At 36.9% G+C, this 23548-nt stretch overlaps 2 protein-coding genes, 1 non-coding gene and 1 pseudogene across 3 annotated transcripts; 3 read left to right on the forward strand and 1 right to left on the reverse strand.

The window, feature by feature from the left end:
• Nucleotides 1-1420: 1420 nt before the first annotated feature.
• LOC103942891 lies at nt 1421-4950 on the forward strand (annotated as a pseudogene).
• A 535-nt stretch (nt 4951-5485) lies between these two features.
• Nucleotides 5486-5557, forward strand: TRNAW-CCA. The gene has a single exon. It is a non-coding gene; the product is annotated as a tRNA-Trp (tRNA).
• Nucleotides 5558-6001: 444 nt separating this feature from the next.
• Nucleotides 6002-7054, forward strand: LOC103937910 (trihelix transcription factor ASIL2). Its single transcript, XM_009347889.2, has one exon. It carries the CDS (start codon nt 6002-6004, stop codon nt 7052-7054), a length of 1053 nt encoding a protein of 350 aa, XP_009346164.2.
• Nucleotides 7055-14114: 7060 nt separating this feature from the next.
• Nucleotides 14115-18832, reverse strand: LOC125475325 (cationic amino acid transporter 6, chloroplastic-like). Its single transcript, XM_048580050.1, has 5 exons — nt 18269-18832; nt 17930-18149; nt 15786-16116; nt 15364-15592; nt 14115-14671 (listed from the first exon to the last, which is right to left on the reverse strand). The coding sequence occupies exons 1-5, from the start codon at nt 18684-18686 to the stop codon at nt 14115-14117; spliced, it is 1755 nt and encodes a 584-aa protein (XP_048436007.1). The 5' UTR covers nt 18687-18832.
• Nucleotides 18833-23548: the final 4716 nt, after the last annotated feature.

Genomic DNA, 23548 nt, shown 5'->3' on the forward strand with positions numbered 1-23548 from the left:
TCAATGGTTTTGTATATTTTATCATAAGATACTTTACAAGAGAGAAGACAACTCTTATAGAGAGCCAAAGAAGTGAACTACAAGGATAGTAGGCTATCCACCCATACACAATCCCATGAATTAAGTCATAACAACTGGACAAAACTAAAAATCATTTACAAGAAAAAGAGACCCTTGAAATAAGGGAAAAGGATTGACAAAAAGGTAAGTATGAATGACAAGGTATGGGATGACAAATAGGCAAGGTTGTAGATATCACTTTATCTTATGACTTAGCTAAAGTGATGGTTACAACTTATCCTTGAGATCCAATAATCGGTTTCAATAGTTTTTGTCCCGTACTCCGTTGTTTAACCTGCACCCATGCAACCTGTCTGATTAACCTACACCTGGTCTGCATACCCGCACCACCATCTGCTCGTACCTAAATATGTTTTACCACCACTGCAATTTGACTTACTGTCGAATGAATCTGTGAACCACGCTGCACCGCCCGTATCCCCAACTGCTCTTGTCTGCACCTCCCCAGCCGCATTGGATTTGGTGAAACCACTTGCACTGATGTTGCTTCTGAACCCTTGAATATTGTTGTTGTAACTTGCGGGAATAACCTGTAAGTCTGTGTCGCTGCAAACCAAAAAGAGGAAGAAGGAGAATGGAATAAAAGGAAGAAAAAAAATATAAATATTGCTTGTAATATAGTTTGAAAATCAAGTTAGTCATAATGTAGTCTTTTCAAGTTTTGTAGCCGTTTCAACATTCTTGTTTATTTAATAATATTTTTATTATTTTGTAATTTTATTCGTCGCGTACTCTGATATTTAACTAAAATATATACTTATATTTGAGGTAGTTCTATCCTCTACCTACTATTGCTAGAAACACTTTCTTATTTAAATAATGGAGACGAAAGTACTAGAGATTTTGCTCTTTAATGCATTCATGGGAAGGAATACTATGAAAGGGGAACACCAAAGTGATCTTTTAAATCTATCACGCGTTGTTACACATTTAAATTTTTCACGTGGCATCACATGATTGGTTTTGAAATCGCCACCTCAACAAACGTGTTGTGTCTCTCAGCAAGGATGCCACGCAGCAACTCGACTATTGTGTGAAGGTGAAGAATTGGATTAGGATTTAGGGAAAGAGATCCTCTTTGGATCTCTTCCACCTAATCCACCTAACCAACTAATCCGGATCTTTGAAATTTGATTAAACGACTAAAATTATTCTAAATTTTAAAGAGAACCCCTGTTTGTAACCGTTGAATCAAATTTTAAAGGCCCGAATTTGTTTGTTTGGTGAATTAGGTGGAAGAAATTCGAAGATGTTTAGGGTATAGAGGATCTCTTTAGGGTTTAGGATTGAACGAGAATTCGACATTCGGATATAATATTGAAATAATAAATGGATAGACATGAGGGATGAATCTTGTATCAATATGACTCTGACACCTACGGCCACAGGCTTTGCTGATCTCACTGCCCTAAACCTTTTCCTCCATCATACCACCGCCTCCTCACCACCCACAAACCTTCTCAAACTCCTTCACCTCACCAAAAAGCCCAACCCCACCACCGTCACTCATTCATCATTCTCTCCTTCCTCTTCCACGCTTTCATCCACCAATCTTAGGCCTTCAGCATGGGCCTTGGACTCATGGAAATCCAAGCAGGCCCATCAGCTGCCCGTTTACCTGGACCCAGACGAGCTCCGGGATGTTCTGATGACTCTGGAGACGTTCCCGCAAATCATGTTCGCCGGAGAGGCGAATCGGCTGGAGACGTGGCTGGGAAAGGCCGTAGTGGGAGAGGCATTTCTACTGCAAGGCGAAGACTGCGCCGAGAACTTCAAGGAGTTCAATGCCAATAACATCAGAGACACCTTCAGGGTCTTCTTGCAGATGGCCATTACTCTCATTTACGACGCCCAAATGCCTGTCATCAAGGTTCGCTTTTCTTCTTCTTTTTCTCCAATTAATTATCGTTTAGGTTTTCCTTTTAATTATCTGAGTATTTAATTTCCCCCCTTTTGAAATTTGCTCTCTTTTAAGTTTTGATTTTTGACGAAGCGATATTTTATTCTAAACTACGTTGGTGCAAGGAAAGAAATGGGAATTCAGTTTATGTTACCATTGGATTAGTTTATGTTTTAGTTTAAGTTTTCTCGGCAGGTGTAACATTGTTTTGACATTTCCTCTAACTGCTGATATATGTTTGTGCTGTATGTTGCATATAGAAAGGGGCGCATTTCTAGTTTTTGTCTCCCACACTTAATTGAAAAAAAAGCACAAGACGAATTGAACTTCCCTCAATTGTTTTCGAAAACGGATATTTCGAGACATTAATGACTTGATGAGGTAGTTAATTCGTGTTTGTGTATGCAGGGGCACATGCACATGGAAATGCTCATAACATCCCGCTTTAATATCAGTATATAATTACTTACATCAAACCTTTTGCATGATGGCCAAATTTTAAGGTGCTTTACTATGTTTAACTTTGGGTTCTCTCACCGAAGGGCCCGATAATCCAGCATATGCACCGTGTGGATTCTAATCCCCTTAGTTGATCTTCTTTAACGATAGTCTCGAGTGTTATGCAAACTTATAAGATGATGCTATGTGAATATATGAACAATAAAGTAAACATGCCACACACAAACACAAAGAATTTAGCAAACTTATAAGTCTCCGGTATTATGCAAACTGCTTGGGATCACAAAGAAAAACCTATTTCCCAATTCTTATGGGAAATAAATTGTGCACATCCCTTTTCTCCTTTCCCAACACCATTTGGAAACCGAAACCTGTTTGGCCTTGGTATTTTGACGAGCCAAATCTGAAACACAATGTCACTTACATAATCTGATATTTACGATACATGACAGGTTGGAAGAATGGCAGGCCAATTTGCAAAGCCTTGGTCTGAACCATTTGAGGGTAGAGATGGCGTGAAACTCCCAAGTTAACGGGGAGACAATATTAATGGTGATGCTTTCAATGAAAAATCCAGAATACCAGACTCACAAAGGTTACTCAGAGCATACCTTCAATCTGTTGGCACACTGAATCTCCTTAGAGCATTTACGCTGCCATGCAAAGAGTCTCAGATTGGAATCTGGACTTCTTAGAACATAGTGAGCAAGGAAACAGGTGTGTATCTGCTACAAATCACATCTTGACTTCTATTTGATACTTCCAACCATAACTATTGGCTTTCTGCAAATTAGCCTGCACTTCTAGGCATCTTGTATTTCCATCCAACACAGAAGGCTACATACACATTGAGCATGCAATTGTCCTTTTCTTAAGCAGTTAGCATAACCATATGAGTGGTCTCAAATATTATCAATTATCATCCTCGTGTTCTGGAGCGTGCGACAAGTTGCCAAGATGTGGTTCTTGTAATTAATTACAGCTCTCTTGTGTACTTTGAAAATTAAATTCTTTATCTTCTGGAAGTGACTGATGGAGTCAAGCACCTAGAAGTTTGCTACTATGTCTTACATGACCCAAATGCAGATCTTTTTTATTCTCATGCTTTACTAGAAATTTTTGGTGTGAAATAATACTTTAGTATCCACATTGACGAGGTTTATTTCTGGTTGCAACAAATTATTCCCGGATGAGGATAGGTACATCGAACTTGCACAGAGAGTAGATGAGGGTATTGGTTTCCTTGATGCTGCTGGGGCTACTAGTGACAATCCAATAATGAACACAGTGGAGTTTTGGGTATCTCATGAATGCCTTCATTTACTTTACGAGCAGGCCTTGACTCGAGAGGATTCAACAACAGGACACTACTATGACTGTTCCGCACATATGCTTTGGGTGGGCGAGAGGACTCAACAATTGGATGGAGCACATGTTGAATTCCTTCGAGGTGTATCCAACCCTCTTGGCATTAAGCTAATTTGGCTGTTACTTTAGAATTCAAAGAAACAATAAAATGCGAGTTTTATTTGTAGTTAGTATGGTTTTGTAAGATGAAAACAAAGGTTGCAAAATAGTTTGTCTCTATTAATAATTAGGTAATGATGTTTGAACTCGTGCAGGTGAGTGATAAAATGGACCCAACAGAGCTTGTCAAATTGTGCGAAGTTTTTACCCCTCATAACAAACCTGGTAGACTGAAAATAATTACCAGGATGGGGCGGAAAATATGAGGAAAAAGCTCCCCCATTTGATCAGAGCTGTGCGCCAGGCAGGGCTTATCGTCACGTGGGTCAGTGATCCCATGCACGGGAACACCATAAAGGCTCCATGTGGGCTTAAGACATGGCCATTTGATGCAATCAGGGTAAGTACTCAACTAGTGGAGCTAAAACTCTGTTCATCCTACACATTTTATTACAATGCGAGTTGCTAGTCCATTTTACTAATTACTTGGTGGCAGTTTGCTTTGGCTCAGGCTGAATTAAGAGCTTTCTTTGACGTCCATGAACAAGAAGTGAGCCATCCTGGAGGAGTGCATATAGAGATGACTGGGCAGAATGTGACAGAGTGCATCGGAGGGTCAAAGGCTGTGACCGACAGTGACTTGACCTCTCGCTACCACACACATTGTGACCCCAGGCTGAATGCATCCCAGTTTCTTGAACTAGCCTTTTTGATAGCAGATCGGTTGAAGAAAGGTTAAAATCTAACAAAGATTTTCAGGTCAATGGCAGTTCCAAAGTCTGAGAAATATTTTTGTCACTTCTTGGAGATAGCTTTGTGTCACTTCTAAGGTCTCAGAATTTTTTTGGTGGGATATTGGAATTTTTTGCATTTTTATCATGGGAGGGGAATTTTTCTTCTTTTCCTCATGTGTTGTGTTATTACGTCAGGCTTGACAAATAAATCACTAGTTATAGTTACCACACCTATTTTTGGTGTGGTTTGTAACAAAAAGAACACAATTTGAAATTAAGAATGGACATGAATGCCGAATATGGGGTTTCGTCTCCACCCTAGCTTGTATTGAAAAACACATGGCTCGTACTTGTACCCTGTGGCCTACTCCTTTAGAGTGGCGTAATATGAAGTTAATATGCCCAAAAAACTCGTAACCAAATTCCCATTATATTTGTATTAAAGGAAGCAAAAGTACGCAAATAACGAATAAATCAGTTAATTGTGTCAGTTAACTTTGCACCTTGGTTTGATAAGTCAGTTCAGTCAGTTCTCTTATCCATGGGTCCAATGCACTAGGCTCATCTCAAATCTCATGGAGGGAAAATTACATTGTTGAAAAAGGAGGCAAAATACTACAATACAAGAACATTCCAACCAAAAAAGGCTAAAGGGATGGGTCATAATTATTACGGAGAGCCCGCATGGCCAAATGATCTTTTATATATTTTTCCAGTAGTAATTTTAGGTACTATTGCATGTAACGTAGGCTTAGCGGTTTTAGAACCCAAAAAAAGGGAAATCACTACAAGAGCTCAAACAGAATTTGTCATTTGCAAACATGTGCACATAACTATCAACATCGGATCCGTGGCGCAATGGTAGCGCGTCTGACTCCAGATCAGAAGGTTGCGTGTTCGATTCACGTCGGGTTCAAACCGCGTTCTTTTTAACTTTTTCATTTTATTTTTTGAGTCCCAGCTTGAGGCCCATCTTAAGGCCCAATTCAATTCAAGTGAGAGAAAGTGTCAGCAAAAAGGTTGTAAAACGTCAACGACACAGAGAGAGAGAGAGAGGCTGAGGCACCACCGCCTGCCCCCCAACTTTTTTGGAAGTAGACAGTAGTGGGCTGCCTCACCCTGGAGGCGCAGTGGCTCCCTACCCTCTCCAGTTGTAACTTGTACGTAGTAGCCTCGACAGACTACATGCGTACTGCTTCCACCTGCGCACATTAGCATTACCCACTCGCACCGAACTAATTAATACTACAATGCCCTCCACAACCACCACCTCCTCCACCATTCCTTTCACCTCCCCCACCCTCCTCTTCCTCTTCCTCCTTATCCTGCGCCCCAACCCGGACCCAAACCCAAACCCACCATGTCCTCACTTGCCGAACCCAAATCCCGCAAGTTCCCAACGCCCTGCTGGACCCACGACGAATCCCACGCCCTTATCGCCGTCTACAAGGACCGATGGTTAGCTCTCGGCCGATCCAATCTCAAATCCGCCGACTGGGACTCCGTTGCTTCCTCCATCAATGACCGATGCCCGCTCGTCTCCCCGCCCAAGACCGCCATACAGTGCCGTCACAAGATGGAGAAACTCCGGAGGCGCTTTCGGACTGAGAAAGAACGCGTTTCCATACACCCGGGTCCGGCTCCCTTTTTCTCTGCCTGGGATCTGTTTCAGCCCATGATCGACTTGGAATGCGACTCTCCTTTGGTTTTCGGGTCCAACCCAAATCCGGAAATTCGCATCGGTGTCCAATATGGAGGGGGGTTTCGGGTCAGAAATTATGAAAGTTACAGGTACTTAGTTGATTCTGATCAAAATTTGAGTGACCCAGATGAGACAACCCCAAAAGGTGCCGGATTCGGAGGTGGGTTTCGGGTCAAAGATCCTGTTCGAGGTCCGGATTCAGGAGTTTCAGCTGGTTATGATCGATATGGTAGTCGAGGAAGCGATGGTGGTAGCGGGTTTCCTGTAAAATCATTGGGGGATAGGAATTTGGGGCCTTCAGATTTTAGGATCAAGGGTTATGGTAAAAGTAACGAGAAGTTTAATCCCAAGCTTATCTCGAAGTGCAGTGGCAGCAATGGAGTTGGTTCAAGGTGTGGGTTTAATCAGAAATTTGGAGGGGGTTTGCATTCTAATGGTATTGGCTTAAAAGATTTGGGTGGGAGTTCATCCGGGAAAGGGGCGGACGACCCGATTGAAGCGATGGCGTCTTCCATAGAGTTTCTGGGAGAAGTGTTTGTGAAGATGGAGAAGAGGAAGATGGAGATGGCGGGGGAGATGGCGAAGATGAGAATGAAGATGGAGATGAAGCAAAATCAGCTGATAATGGAGTCACAGAAGCAGATGGTGGATGCTTGTGTGAAGGCATTGTGGGAAACCAAGAAGAAGAAGAAGATGAAGGACGAATCGTAGAAAGGAGATTGGAGAGCTTAGCGGAGACTTGTTTCTGTAAGTTTGCTTTTAAGATTAATGGATGATTTAGGATATATGTTTTGTATTGTGTAGGTAACTTAGAAGTAAGAAATATATAATGTATGAGGATTATGTGCCTTGAAGAAGAAAGAGATTGCGTTTTGTAGGATGATGAGGAACTATGGAAGATTTCTTTTGACTTATACGTTGATTCACTAATTCAAAGTTGGGAACTTGTGAGTTGGTAGATTTGTGGAGTTATGTGACCAATCAGCCAATTTGAGCGGCATCTCTGGCAAAGGGCTTTTATTTAATCTTCCAACGGTGAAAAGATTTCGTGTTTCGATCGGATACCGAGAGTCGAAGCACACCTGAGATTGAGAGAGATGTGTTTTGTGATACCAACTAATTTTTCAAGAAATTTCATTTGTTTCTCTTGTATTATATCATATATGGTTGCTTTGCTTGCAAGCTAGTCAATACCATTTGGGTTGTTTCTGCAATGTGTTTCCGTTCGTTTCATATATTAGAGAATATTATGGTAACGATCTCTCTGGCTTTTTAGCCAAAATGGTCCATGAGAGGCCTAACTCATCATTTTGGTCTCTGATATTTGATATTTGAAATTGGTAGAAGTGGTTCTTGAATTTGATTTCCATCAATCATTTTAATAATTTCGTAAAATTTTATTAAATAAGAATCAAAATGACAAAAATAACCTCAATTTAATAAATAATTGGCCAAAGGGGTGTGCTATCCACACATCATTTTTAATTTTTGTCTGATCTTCTTCAATCCATCTGATCCCGAAATCCAAAACTTAGCCTATATCATGTCCAAATTCAAAGCTAACCACGCCTCTCAATTTTCGGTTAAATTTATTAGAATTGAAATTTTCAAAAAGGCTAGTTTTCAACTTTTGGAGTCCAATCTGATCAGCCCCAACGAACTTGGCCCGACCTGATTTGAAACCCAAAATTAGCGAATGGCTGGACAATGACCACGTCTTAAGGCTACTCTACCCTTCCGCGGTAATAACTGCTTGGGCTATTGACCTAAGGCAATTAGAGCACTTCTAGCATCGGCTTTTGCTCAGGGGACAGGCCAGCAAACAGGGCCTTGAGAGCCCGGCCTATTGACTCCAGCGTGTGGGAGCCCGAGAGAGAGGGCAGGCCCGAGCACCAATTCTGTCACGAATTGTCAGCCCGTGAGCCTGAAGGCTTTCTGATGCAAGGCTGACGTCAGCTAAGCGTCAGCCCAATTTTTTTTTTTTTTTTGTAAGGCATGTGCACTGCACCCACGTGTGGGGGCGCGTCACCCAACAACATGTTTTCAGCGAATGGGGCCCGCGGTGCAGTTTCAAATTGTTACCGTTGGAAAGCCATATGGCTTCCCATGGTCCGTTGGATCTCAACGACAAGAAAATGTGGACCATCAAATTTGCAACGGTAAAAAAAATAAAAAAATCTTATTTAATATCAACTGTTGGATCTGAGATCAACGGTTGATATTATTCTCCTTTATAAATAAAAAAAAAAAGAAAAAATAGGTTTAAAATTCAGAAATGTTACCGTTATGCCACGTGGCACAATCTGGAGTGTTGGAATTCAATTTTTTTTTAAATCCAACGGCAAAGATTAATTAGTTGAATAAAAAATTTTAAAAAATTGTAAAAAAATGAATAAAAATCCGAAAAAAAATTTGAAAAATTTAAACAAAAATTGTTTTTACTTTTCTATAAATACCTTCTCATTATCATCTACCTTACACCACAATTTCATATTTTCTCAACTACTTTCAACCACATTCCTATCTTTCTCTCAAAGTTTCAATCCAATTTTTTTCAACAAAATGACTACTAATGCAGGTACGAATTGGACGCTTCTTGAAGATGTTGCGTTGTGTACTAGCTGGCTTGAAGTTACTCATAGTTCGCTTACGGGTAATGAGATGCAGTTGCGAGAAATGTGGAGTCTTATTCATAACAATTATCTTGAGAAAATGGGTGGGAAAATAACCAAAGAATCGATGTCTAGTCGTTGGAAATTACTTAGCCAATCATTTAGTATGTGGAGAGACGCATTGGCACAAGCTAGTACTAATCTTCGAAGTGGGGAAAATTACGCGGATCAGGTAACAATATATTATTTATATGTTTGTACTATACCCAAATTACTTTATAATTATTTGTTTGTATTATTTATTTGTTACCTACTTTCATTATAATTATTTCTTATCCCGCATTGTGTAGCAACTTCAAGCACAAGCTTGGTATGGTGCCAAAACCAAAAGCAAAAATAAATCATTCAACCGGTGGGAATGTTGGAATATTGTCAAAGATTGTCCTAAATTCAAAGTTGTGCCTGTCAGTCCAGAAGTTTTCATGAACAACATCCCTCTACAATCTACACCCAATTATGCCTCGCATGTTCATGAAGATGAAGCAGAAGAAGTGCCCAAAACGCCCCCCCCTGAACAAGCGTCAGGATCGACCCGTTATCCAATTAGGCCTCAAGGTAAGAAGGCTTCAAAGAGAAAAGGGAGTTAAGAAGGCTTCAAAGAGAAAAGGGAGTGCTTCCAAGAATGATTATGCAAAGTATATGGAAGAACTTGCTCGCCCAGGTGAATTGACTTTGGCGCGAGAAATGACGAAATTTGAGGCTGATAAGGTTAGAGATAAAGCAAAAGATGCAGTTGTTGAGAAAGCATTTCAAGCTAATGAGAGAGAGAGAAAGAGAGCTACTTAGGCAAGAAAGGGAACAGGTTAGAGAAGAAAGAATGGCTCAACGAGATCGTGACATTAAGAACACACCTTTAGAAGGGAAGTCTCCAAATTCTAAATATTTTTAAAAGTCGGAGAAAGCGGAAATGGTGCGAAGGAGGCGTGCAAGAGAAGCGAGAACAAGAGAAGATCATCCTAGCACAACAAATTGTTTAAGTGATGATGAATAGAGTACTTTTTGTAATCGGAGCCCATAATTTTCCAATCACTTTGGGTTGTAATTTCTTATTTATTGAATAGAGTACTTTATGTTGTTTCCAATTTATTGATTTTAGCACTTTATTTAAACTAAGAGTCTATTTATTTAATTTGGTAATTTATTTATAATAAGAGAATCTTTATTCGAAAGACATTTAAACACACCAATAGTTGTCTTTTGGGAAATCCATCACCAATAATTGTCTTTTCGGATTTTATGACATGTAGCGCAACGACAATGATTAAAAATCTTATCCGAAATTACAAATAAAATTATTTTGTATTATTTTATAATTTTTCGGATAATAGCACGTGGCGCAACGAGAACGATTAAAAATCTTATCCGAAATTACAAATAAAATTATTTTGTATTATTTTATAAATAAAAGAAATACTAATATTTTCTTGCCTATTGTCAGGGCTATTGAAGTGCAACGGTGGAGATGCAAAAGACGATTATTGTTCATTAAAAGCAGTTACTGTTCACTGGGTGGATAACATAGTGTATTGCCTGGGGGGGGATCCCACAATGAAAGTGCTCTTAGTGTATTGGTGAATAGATTGTGTCATGTGGCACAATCTATTCAGTGACCAGATTTTGCCATGTGAAAAAGACGAAATTTTTTTTTTAAATTTATAAAGCCAAAAAATGAATTTATGGTCGATCGATCACATGACCGTAACAATCAGAAATCTCCCACATTTTAAAGAATATGCAGCATGGGTCTGCCTCCTTGATTTTGTTGGATGACTCGCGTGTGCGCAAGCACAAAAAAATTATAACGTGAGTAACATCAAACTGCCTTAGGCATTGGGTTGGGCAATTTTGGCTTGAGTGAGTAGTCGTGCCTCTTGCTTTTCACTATAGTCCGACTTGTTTGGACTGGCTGGAGCAACTTTTTTTGAGGTAGAGGGATTGAATCACCAATTGCAAGAGGGATTAGAAGGGTGGAGTTGCTCTTTAACTTTCACTTGATAACCAAATAGAGATTAAGGATAGAAGAAGGATGGGTGCATATAATGGTTTACAAAATGGAATGAAAAGCTAAAGCTTGAAACAAGTTTAACTTAACCACCACGGGGTGGCCCAATGGTGATGACGTATTCCCGGTCCGTATTTCACACGGTACGTCTTGAGTTTGATTCATGGCGTTGCTGAATCGCACGATGGTGCCTATGAGGAGGCTGAAATGCCTCTGTGAGTTTTTTCAGGCCCCAAAAGGATGGATTGCCATGGTGAATCCACCAACTGAACAAGTTTAAATTGTTTTCACCTTCAAATTGTTGTTTAATACATTCTTATAGTTTGCCTTCCAATTTCTGCTTTCCCTTTTCTCTCCTTATATTTTCCTTTATTTTTAGTGGGGAAATTTTATTTGAACTCGATCATATAACCTCTTTCTACACCCAACTTAAATTTTAATTGTGAATTTTTTTTACCCTATTCCATAATTACCACCAAGTACAAGATGAAATTAACAATAAAATCAAAATGTATCAATAAACGCACATCCCAATAATCAAACTCTATTATCACGTGGTTCGGTATGGGATACCATACCGAAACTAGTATCCCGAATCCCAAACCGAAAATTTTCGGGACGGGAATTTGAAGACCAATCCCAAACCAAATTTTCGGGAATCCCAAATTTCGGGAATCCCGAAATATTTTCGGGATTTTGGGACAAATCGGGAATCCCAAATTGAAATATGAAATTATGAATTGTTCTTCAAATATATAATTCAAGAACACATTCATGAACTAGGAATTTCATTTCATTCACACTACCATTTAATTGAACACTAGCATGCTTGACTATTTTTATCATAGTCAAAATTCAAATTAATTAAACCCTTTTTGCAATCTGTTGAGAGACAAAAGAATCAAGCATTCTGAAATCATCAGCCCTAGTAGCAGCAATAATAATATCCACATGAATATCAAACAGAATATGAAAAATATGCAAGGTGTAGGGCATTTCAGGTTGCCGAGTATGAATTAGAAACTACTAGCATCAATTATAAAAGAATAATATATATATGTATAAATATATATATATATATATCTATATATAAAATAATAATTAATATTATATATTTTCGGTTTGGTATGGGATTCCCGAAATATCGAGAAGCCAATCCCGAATCCCATACCGAAATTTTGGGATTGGTTTGGGATGGCATCCCGAAAATTTCGGGAATTTCGGTTTGGGAAATTTTTGGTTTGGGATCGGGATTTTTTCGGTTCGGTTCGGGATTTTCGGGAATTTTTTCCACCCCTAATTTTCATCATGCAATTAATCAACATTTATCTGAGCCATTTATTCGTAAGAAATCATCATTATGTGTTGTCTGCACTAAAAATAGCAATAACATCTTTTAGAAAAATCGGAATCATGAACTGTAAAATTCTTCATAAACTAGACATCCAAAACTTTCCAAGCATATAAGGCTCAATATCTATTTCATCTTGAGGAAGTATAGCTTAATCTTCAAACTTGACAAAAGAAGAATTCCAATAGAAGTCAAACGCCTTGGATAAATAGCAAACAGAGGAGCCATGACCTTGAATGTCATGGTGAGGAAAGGAGATGTCAAGTATTCTCTTTGTCTGGTGATGAGACCCCATTGTCGATTTGTAGAAGCATTGATCATATGTTGTGAATAATATTGCATGAGTTCTTATTCTTCAAATTGATGCACCAATATCTACTTTTGGTAATGCAGACTATTTAAGGGGAAGGTAATAAAATACAAGTTAGATATCGATATATGAAAACAACGTAGTCAACGGGATAAAGATTTAATCCATGCTCAAAATCTGGTTCACAGGATCTCAAAGTGGTACATGAGGAGGAAGATAAAATAAAATCTTCTAGAGAAACAAGCTTACACTATGTTATAATACATATTGGCAGTAAGTGATGAATCTGCAACGGCACAAATTAAACTTTTACGATATCTGCCATTAAGCTTTACTACGAGTCTAATGCTAAAATTAAAATCAAGTTACAGTTGTTAAGCATTGATACTAGCGGGATCACCAAGCTTGAAGAGGTCTAGAAAAATGTAGATAGAAAGTGTCTCAAGGTATGATATTATGGTAGACTAGTTCTGTTTGATATAGTTCATATTTTTGTTTGATCATGAGCTTATGTTTCATTCTTTCTTCTGATCAATCAGCTTGCAATAGCAAACCTCCGAAGTAAGGTGATCAAGAAGCTCGCGAAGTCCAAGTTCACCGAGAAAATTGGTAAGGAATGGGTGTAAAGATAAATATATATTTTGAATTGGGTTTATGAGGGTGGTTTAGGTAGTAAATTTAGATTTAAAGAAATATTAAATCTTTAATTAAAAATAATATAGGTGTAGAAAGTAAGTCGGGTGTAGAAAGAGGTTATATGAGTTCAAATAAAATTTCCTTTTTTTTCATGCAGCTTTCCATTTTTTACATCTCAATCCAATAATACAATATCATGTGTTGAAAAAACTTTCACACATTCTTGTTTTATTATAACCTTGACGCAACGGTAACAATAATAAATCCGTTCCGAATAAGAGTACCTCTACCATCCATGTAGGACAAACAAAGCATAAAAGTGCCTTCCTAATTGGAAAAATTTTAGCAAACGTTTAAAACATGAAAAGTTGACTTTTCAATGGACCATGAGGTTTAGGGTTTAGTGGGTCCATTTACTTGCTGAATGAACTCAATCATCTTTTTTCACTCCCATTAAGAGTTTATGTGATGATAGTAACAGATGAAGCAAAAATGGAAAGCCGCACGAAAAAAAAAAAAAAAAAATCTTGGCTAGGGGCTTCCCTTGTATGTCAAGTCCGCTCAAGACACACACAAGGCGATCACTACCTTCATTCGAGTCCTCCAAAATAGGCCGGTGTGGGATCCAAATGCAGGCTGCCTTCCTTGTTTATGTCTTGGACGGGCGAATGACGTTCCATTCTGCTTGATTGAAATTCCCTTTTACTTGATTGGAAATCCTAAACCCAAACTCATACACCACAAAAACTGCTATAGGAAGCAAAAGAAAAAAATATATATATATATATATTAATGATTAGTCAAAGTACTTGCATATTGTCTAGCTTAGTTTGCTGCACAGCTGAGCTTGGATTCACTTTATTCTCACTGCTCCCCATCTTCTCTGCCTGATAAGTTGAGTGAACACCATAGAACAGATAGAACAATGTTATGAAACATGACCATAAAGCAAACCGTTCGAACGAGAACTTCTTCAGCGTGGTCATGAGGAACACATTAAGGAAGATGGCCAGTGCAGCAGGCCATGGCATGAATGGCATTGACCACCCTATATGATGGCGAACACAAGGAACTGCGTAGTTGAAGAAGGAAATGATGATGATTGTAGACAACCCGAAAAGTGGTGGTCCCCACCGTTGTCGCTTAAACTTCAATGACATGGAAAAGCCAATAGCACTAGACGAGAGGAGGAAGAGGAACAAGAGAGTTTGAAATGGAGAGTTTTTGCTGATGATCACGTATCGCCGGTAAATGAGAGCATTGGCCACAAGGTAGAACACCAAGAGCGTGCCGATGGAGATCATTTCAATCACTATTTCGAGGTCGGTGAAGAGCGCAATTGATGCTGTACAAAGTCCTGAATCATATATATATAGGAGAGAAAAGGATCCATCAGTTTGTTTAGTTTTCTGCTCTCTTTTTTTCTTTGAACTGTTTATAATTTTGTATTATTAAAGGGTGCATTTTCAACACTTCAAAAATCAAATCAAGATCATTACTTGTAAGTGTTTAAGACGTCAATTTTGATCATAAAATTTAACTCAGACAATCGTCTAATCTTCATCGGAGGAATTTTTGTATGTGCCAATTATACATAATTTTAACCTCTCCTTTCTCCTCTATCACATGAAGAAAAGGAAAAAAATTTGAGTACTGGTCCTTAAACTCAAAATCCATGAGTATTGATCTTTAAACTTGTCACAATGGGTAGCAATGATCATTTTTGGGTAAACCCATTCGAACTTTTGTCCCTTATTTTTCCCCTTAAACCATTTATTTTGAACGTGAGTTCTAACCGCGTTACCCAGAAGAACCACTTTTCAACTTTATGACACGTTTCAAAAACAAATACTCACGAATTTGTAATTCAGAGACTAAAGCTTCTGTTGATCCAAAATTTGAGAAACAATGTGCTCCAATTTTCTCAAGAAAAATCTGACATTTCCTTATTGTACGGGAAGAAGATTATAGAGACGTAAAGCAATTATAAGTCATATATACGTGTGTGTGTGCGCGCGCACGCGTGCATGCAAAGATTTAGGAAATTACCCAAGAAAAGGGTGGCATTCAATGGAGTGCCTGTTGAAGGATGGACCTTGGCTAACCATGAGGGCACCAGCCGGGCCCTTCCAATGACACAAAGGTACCTTGCTTGGCCTAACATTGCTACTAAAAGTGAAGCAACAATCCCCAAGCTTGCACCTGCCCCTACCACATTGCTTGCCCATTCCCAACCAATCTCTTTGAATGCATTTGAAAATGCCACATTCTCTGTTATCTGTCAATCCATGCATTTCAACGGTGAGCTCCAAATCTTCATTAGAAATGCAGCAAAAATACTACTCTAAGCTAGACTAAAAAGGGGGAGAATTTAGAACTTAGACGCAGTGTGTTGAAGATAAAAGCACTATCCACCAGAGCAAATCCCCACTTGCGTATAGTACTCCTTTTAAACAAAACGTGTTACTTACCTTGTTGTAAGGAACCATCAAACACAAGGACAAGGCCATGAGGCAATAGAGCACAGAGGTGATGACAACGGAACCAATGATTCCAACTGGCAAGCTCGTCAAAGGGTTTTGGATCTCTTCCGCCATGGTTGAAGCCGAGTCATAGCCGATATAGCTGAAGTAAACCCTAGCTGCCCCATCAAGAACACCTCTAACACCATACGGCGCAATTCCTTTAGGCTTCACCAAGTTTTTGGAAGTCCCATTGCAGAAGCCAGCAATTATAATAAATCCAAAGAAAACTACATGGAAGACTGTCATAACTAGGTTCAAGAGGGAGCTTTCCTTTGTGCTGCAGTGTTAATCCAAAAAGAAATTGATATAAATCACCCATCATTTTCAAGATTCACTCAAACAAATTAAAGATACTATCACTTGTGAACCCAATAACACTTGGGAAATTATTATCAATGTGCAATGATGATAATATACTAGAAAATATATTTGGTAAGTGATAAATTTTTGGACTTTTTTTTGGTGTAAAATACACTAAAAAGTTCTAGCCAGTTGCAAAATGATGAGCACATAGATTCTGAAAATATTACAGTAAAGTAAGAATATAATGGGGTAGAATAATATATTTCAGAAGGAAGGATAAAAATTTAGGGTGCTTTAGACTTTGACCCTTACAATTCATGATTCCTAGATAAAAACCCATTTACATATAAACGTCCAATAAAAGTCCAAATTTAAATCTGTAGCCACATCAGAACACTATTGACCTACTAATACAATTTATTTACACCCATGCTATTTTCCCAAATCCCTAAATTTATTCCAAATTAAAAGTTGTAGAAAAAGTGAAATAAATATATAAATTGTTATATTGCATTAATTGTATCCATATCACACCAAAAATTTACCTTTTTTGTGATATATATATTTTTCATTAATTGGGAAGTAAATTAATTTGTTCCAATTATTAAAAAAAAATTATACTAAATCCGTATTATATATTTTGAATTAAATAACACTTCTCTAACTTGTAGGTAAATTATTTTTCATGTATTGTTACATATATTAGGCACGTTTTAATGTTGTATAAACATAGCTATGACATAAATATTTTTCAATATAATACATCAAATTATATTTCTTCTTGTTATGGGTAAATTATTCTCCATGTATTAGTGAAAAAAAGATATTATATTACACACGGGGTATAGTTTTTTGTAGGTAAATTATTGGAAATAATTTGTAGGTAGGTAAATTAATTTGTTCCAATTATATAAAAATATATATATACTACACCTAGATTATATATATATATATATATATATATATATGCATTTTTTTTTTGAGAAAACCTAGATTATATATTTTGAATTAAATAAAATTTTTGTATACATGGTAGGTAAATTATTTTTCATGAATTATTACATATATTAGCCTACTAGGGACTTTTTTTGGTAAAAATATATAAAGTAATATGTATATGATTGTTTGTAGGTAAAAGATAAAATCAAAAGCATGATCCAATTCCTAATTTTATGCAATATTTGTTGTTGGTATACAATATTTTGCATCATTGGAAATGAACATTTCAAATAGTAGGTAGGTAAATTAATATGGTCTGCTTATATAAACACACACACATACATATATATATATATATATATATATATATTTATACACATTTTGAATCAAATAACATTTTTGTACATGGTAGGTAAATTACTTTTTTTTTATTTTATGTATTATTACATATATTAGGGTTTTTTTTTTGGTAAAATATATATATATATATAAACTCATAATGCCAGATACATAAAATTAAGCCAACAATTCTCATATTTGATATTAATATGCAATGAATTTTTTTTAACATTAATGTCTTATTTTTCTTTTTGAAAAATCATTAACTCTCTCCTTACAATTTGCATGGAATTAATTGTGCACATCAAATATGCAATAAGGGTATTTTAGGCATTTAAAAATGTAAAATGTGTAAAGTAATATGTAATTAATGAATTCACTTAGGTGGATCCTAGTCACTGGGTTCTTTTTGAGTAAAAAAATTATGTCAGGTTTTATATGGAAAAAAAAATTAAATTTGATGGATTAAAGTCATATTTTCAGAAAAAAATTATAGGAAGAGATGTAACCTATGGCAAAGGCAGAGAGTGAGAAGAAGAATAAGAGCAACAGCCGGGAAGTCCAACATATCATATCCCTTTACCAAACCATTCACTTCTACCCTCCACGTCCTTGGATTTTCTCCAAATGCAGAGGATAAATACTCAGTAAAGCTTCTGGCAACAGCCGCGTTCGACAATACGTACTCCATGAGTATATTAGCCCCAGCAAAGTAACCAACAAATTCTCCTTCATATAGAAATGAAGGTAATTAACAAAGAAGAAAACGAAGAAATATTGACTATATATATTTTAGCTAGTATCATGGACCTAGATAATTACTTAAATGTTCAAACGTATGTACGTACCGAAGGTCAATCGGATATAACTAAAGGCACCACCGGCAACTGGGATTTGGACAGAAAATTCAGCGTAACACAAGGAAGAAAGTAGGGCTGATATTCCTGCAACGATATAGGAAATGAACACGGAAGGGCCAGCAGTCTGACGGGCGACAGGGCCAGTTGTGACAAAGACTCCAACACCAAGCATTCCCCCAACGCCAAGGGCCACCAGATCATACCACTTGAGTTTCCTTTTCATGTCTGCCCCTGACCTTTGCCTCACTTGGTTCAGCTCTTCGTCTGGGGTCCACGTTGCAAGCATTCTCCTCCTAAGCCTGTGGGGTGTTTGGGACAGCGAATGAAGATACTTGAAGAAGCAAATGGCGGCGGCAGCGGTGGTGCTGTTGCTGGGTGCTGTACTTTGGCTGGTGGTGGTAGCCATGCTTTTTGTGCTACAACTTACAATTAGTTAAGTGCTTTGGCTTCCATGGGACAGCTGGGTATTAAGGGTTTAAATATGCATTTGGGAAATGGTCTATTGCTTGATTCTTTCACTAAAGGTCGAAATGTGAGAACCCAAATGAGTGTCCCAACCTTTAGTGAAAGCATGCACCAAGTTTTCCATGGACTTATTAAAATGACCGTTAAACCCTCCTCTCTCTCTCTCTCTCTCTCTCTCTCTCTCTCTCTCTCTAATAGGCACACACGTCCAGTACACTAGACTACATCTAGACACACACACACACGCAAACATCTTTTGAGTGTCCCAATAAGTAGTCCCCAAAGATCTGGTTCTTTGTGTTATAGGAGAGACGACAACAATAACAAAGTTCTATCTCACTAAATGGACTCAATTGTATAAATCCTAGAATGTCATTATGTTCAGTTTTGCGTCAAGTCTTCCGTTAGCTCCAAGTACTTATGTTTTTCTTAAAGTCTTCAAAGTCTTCCTAAGTCTTTCTTTACCTCTTTTACCTTGATTCTCTATCTCACAATCACATGTAGAAAAAAGCGCAAGCATTTTGAAATGAGGAATCATGCCAAATGTGAAACATGAAGAGGAACTTTGACCCAATATATCTTTTGGAATTTCCTCATCACCAGAAACTTTGAGAAGATGTGACAAGCATCCATTCGAATACTTTGTTAAAGCAGCTAAAGCCTAAAGGTTTCCTTCCTCTCACAGTCTCTGTGTCAAGAATAATTGGACTTGATTCATCAACACGATATAAACTAATATGTCTTTCACTATAGCTGCCGATCGACACAGTTGTAATGATCAACACCCAATAGATACCCATGTATTTTGGTGCAAAACAAGTGTGTGTTAGTGAAGATCTGATTGGTCAATATCCCTTCTTGATTTTATTTCAAGGTTCTGATCGATATGCCCGACCATAATGATCAACTCCAGAATGATGTAGTGGAGGTATATGTTTGGTGTCAATTTAAAATTATGTTTAAGGCGCCAAACGAGTGGTAGCCTGTCATATATAGAGAAAGAAGCTTTTAAAAGTTATCTCGATAGTGCTTTAAATATTAAAAAAAAAAAAAAAAAATTAGAGAGATCACATTAATATTGTATTGCATTGGTGTATCTTCTTATATGTCAAGTAATGTGTAAATATAAGTGAATTATTAAGTTTATCTAGATAGTGCTTTAAATATAAGTGAAAAAAGCTAGGAAGAATATCACATTATTGTACTACATCGGTATATCATCTGATATGTCAAGTAATATGTACATACATGTGAATTATTGAGTTTATCTCGATAATGCTTTAAATAAAAAAAATTAAAAAAAAAGGCCAGGTAGATCATATTATTGTACTACATTGGTATATTATCTGATATGTTAAGTAATGTGTACATACATATAAATTATTGAGTGTCTCATTAATGTTAATTATATGATTTGTCACATTATGAGGTACAAAATGTGACCTCCCAACTGTTACTCTTACACGTATTGTTATCTTTAGTTCTGCATTAAGTACAATACACGACCATGGCCCTCTCCATTCATAATTTTCAATTGTTGAGGTACTGATCCATTATAACAAGTTTAAGCTTTGATGTTAAGCAGATGGCTTTGTGCAGAATCATAGCATATACCTTTCAAGCAATAAAACATGAATTTAATTTCATCCGGTAATCCATGCAGACTGAATCAACAAATGATTCAAATTATCGTGCTTGAGCTTAATCGGCACCATACTGCCTATATTCTTGATCATAAGAGAAGTGATTGAATTCGATCAATTAGGGTTCGAACCAAAAAAATTGGTGATAACTGGATACGGATCAATTATAGATGAAGATTCAGAAGTAAAAGCCATGAGATCAGATAAGAGAGAAATTAGAAACAAACTGTTAGGATCGCAAGAAAGTTACAGAAGCGATAAAGAAATCTTGAAGGATCAAGGCGGAAGGTAGTGGCGATGGATACCATAATAGAAATTGATTTTCCCATTTCAAGAAATGATAATTACAACTCAGTTTACATACACTTCTCTAAATTCACTCAACACATAATTAGTTAATTACGCCAACTACACTAAGATAACAGCTCTAACAATCTTGGCTTAAGTTGTTGAGTTGTTGAATGTTGATAGTTGTTGACTTCATATTCTGTGATGATTTGGCAGATTGAGATGTAGTCTCTTTACAAACAAACTTGCAAATTAATTGAATCGATTGGTAAATGAAATTCAAGCATCTTGAGCATAGCCTATATATATGACTAACAATCATTCGTCCATTTCTCATTAGCTTTCAAAATTTGGCTTGCTGCTACACTTTAATCAATTTTTCTCAGATATATATATATATATATATATCTTATAGCTCTAAGTAGCTAGGGTTTACAATTCAGGGATGTATTAGGCCATTACTTTAGCAATTTCTTAGAAGGTATATTCTACGTAGTGGATTAATTTAATCCAACTCCATGCCTAGCTATTATATACTTGGAATAAAGCAAAATGCTTCTGAATCCTGATCATCTTAAGGTTGTGAGAATTGGTTCACTTCAACCTATAGGAATCCAAGAAATTACTTTGCTAGCAACCCAAAAAGGCTTTTATGTAACGTAGCTTTCAGTAACAGAGAGAAAGTAGATGCATGAGAATCTGTTTTAGCAGTTAAGAAAATTGTAAAACATAGATACATGCACTAGTGTTCTAGTGGTGCCTAGATATAATCACAATGTGAAGATAATATCTTGTTGTCTCTTACAGTAACAAGTAAAAAACAGAATTCTCTTTTATGCGTATCAAATCCAATATACTAGTTAGGAGCATAGGCATTGAGGATAATGAGGAAGGGAATTAGGATCCACTTTAAATCAGAACTATAATCTTTTGAAAATCATGGGTCGAAAGCTAGAGAATATTTGGTTGGGAATAAATGGTCCATGCTGATCCGTTTTATAGGCCAATTTGCAGTCGACGTCTACATGCATATGCATGGATTTCGTGAGGGTGGATGGTCAAAAGTGGTGTTGGAGGTTCGTTCCAAAGTCAACCATTACCACAAAAAATTAGGGCTCTGGTATCGTGCATGGTGCATATATAACCACTAGACTCAAATCTAATTGGCACGAATACAGTGTATTTAAAACTCACAAGTCTTTTTTGTGTAGCATTGTGTTTTATATTTGATGCATTATTTGTTAATTTAAGGTTTGTTGAAGTTTCAAATGCAACTCTTACGCTTTAATATATATATATATATATATATAGCAAAGCTATCATCACTTTATATTTTCTGTATAGATATTTATACATACATACATACATACATATATATATATATATATATATATTTCTCTAAACTAAAATCCTTGGCTGAGTTGGCTCATTCAGCTGCTTCTGCAACCTGCTATAGTACGTGATAGTTACTCGGAGGTAGATTGTTTCCCCTCCCATTTCCATACTCTTCTCATACCCTTCTATTTGTGTGGTCACGGTTAAGCTACCTCAATATTTTATATTCATATTACTTTTTGTTTTATTATTTCTATAAAAAATTAATATAAAATATTAACGTGGCTTAACCGTGATCACACATCACAGGAGGACACGGATAGAGTATGGAAATGGAAGAGCAGACAATCCACCTTCTCCTAGTTACTTCTGAATTAGCCTGCCCCATGTGTGCACATGTCAGTCTTTAAAAAAGTCGGATTGACTAAATACAGTTTGCCTTTCAGTTTCAATATTCTAAAGCATTTGGAGATATACATTGTTTGGAGTACGAACTGAGATGAAAGAGAGATTAGGGAACAATTTGTGGCACTAAGATTAATTGGATATTATAATAACACACAACACATTGTAGTAGGCATATTCAGAAAATAATTAGAATTAGAATTAAGAAGAGCATTTGGACAATGGAATTTTTCTTATGCTTTTCAATGTGATTGGTAGTTAAATTGCACTCAGAATGGTGGTTGGAAGCAGTGGGATTGAGCTTTTTGCTTTTGATTACTTTCGTAAGTGGGTCACCATTCCATTGACCTCTCATTGCTCACCTCTTCTCCATATATAGAGTAGTTATAGTTTTGATGCCAAAGAAACCTTCATTTATTGGGTCCTTTATACATGAAAAGTCTTTAATTTATACACACCATAAGAGACAATATATAATATATAGTAACAAAAAGGTGGAGAAAAAGAATAGTGTACAGTCGCCTGTGGAGGAACAAAATGCCTTTCTTTGAGGGAAGGAATCAACTTGGATAACCCTTAATTGCATAGTGCCTTTTGGGTAGGCCTAGCAAACGGGTTGTGTCTGTCGTGTTCCTGTCGTTTTCGTGTAACACATGTTATCTTAACGGGTCATGTCGTGTCACACCTGTTATCTTAACGGGTCCTTAACAGGTCAGGTTACTTTACCCAACAGGTAAAGTGACCCGACCCGTTAGACCCGTTATGACCCGTTAAGAAAAATGTTTTTTTTTTTTTCTTAAACTTGCACATACTACACATTGCCACATAAATATTACTTCAAAACATTAAAGCACATTTGTCATTTAAGTATTACATCTACACTTGAAAATAAGAGCCTAATAAACAAACATCCATACACTACTAGTTTATTACAAAATATTAAATGTGCAAGGATATACAAAATGAAAGAGTTTTTGTTTTCAATTGTGAAGCTTTTCTCTAAAGTTTAAACCTTGTCAATGGAATTCAAAGCTTGAATGTAATTCCTTTTACAAAATCCTCAATTTTCATCGATCATCATGACATAAGATTTTGTGGTATCCACTTGTGTAAATATTTTAAATTGAAGATC

This window comes from the organism of the source record quoted next, unplaced genomic scaffold, assembly GCF_019419815.1.
Source record: "Pyrus x bretschneideri cultivar Hongxiangsu unplaced genomic scaffold, Pyrus_bretschneideri_v1 Contig14, whole genome shotgun sequence".
Classification (NCBI taxonomy): domain Eukaryota; kingdom Viridiplantae; phylum Streptophyta; class Magnoliopsida; order Rosales; family Rosaceae; genus Pyrus; species Pyrus x bretschneideri.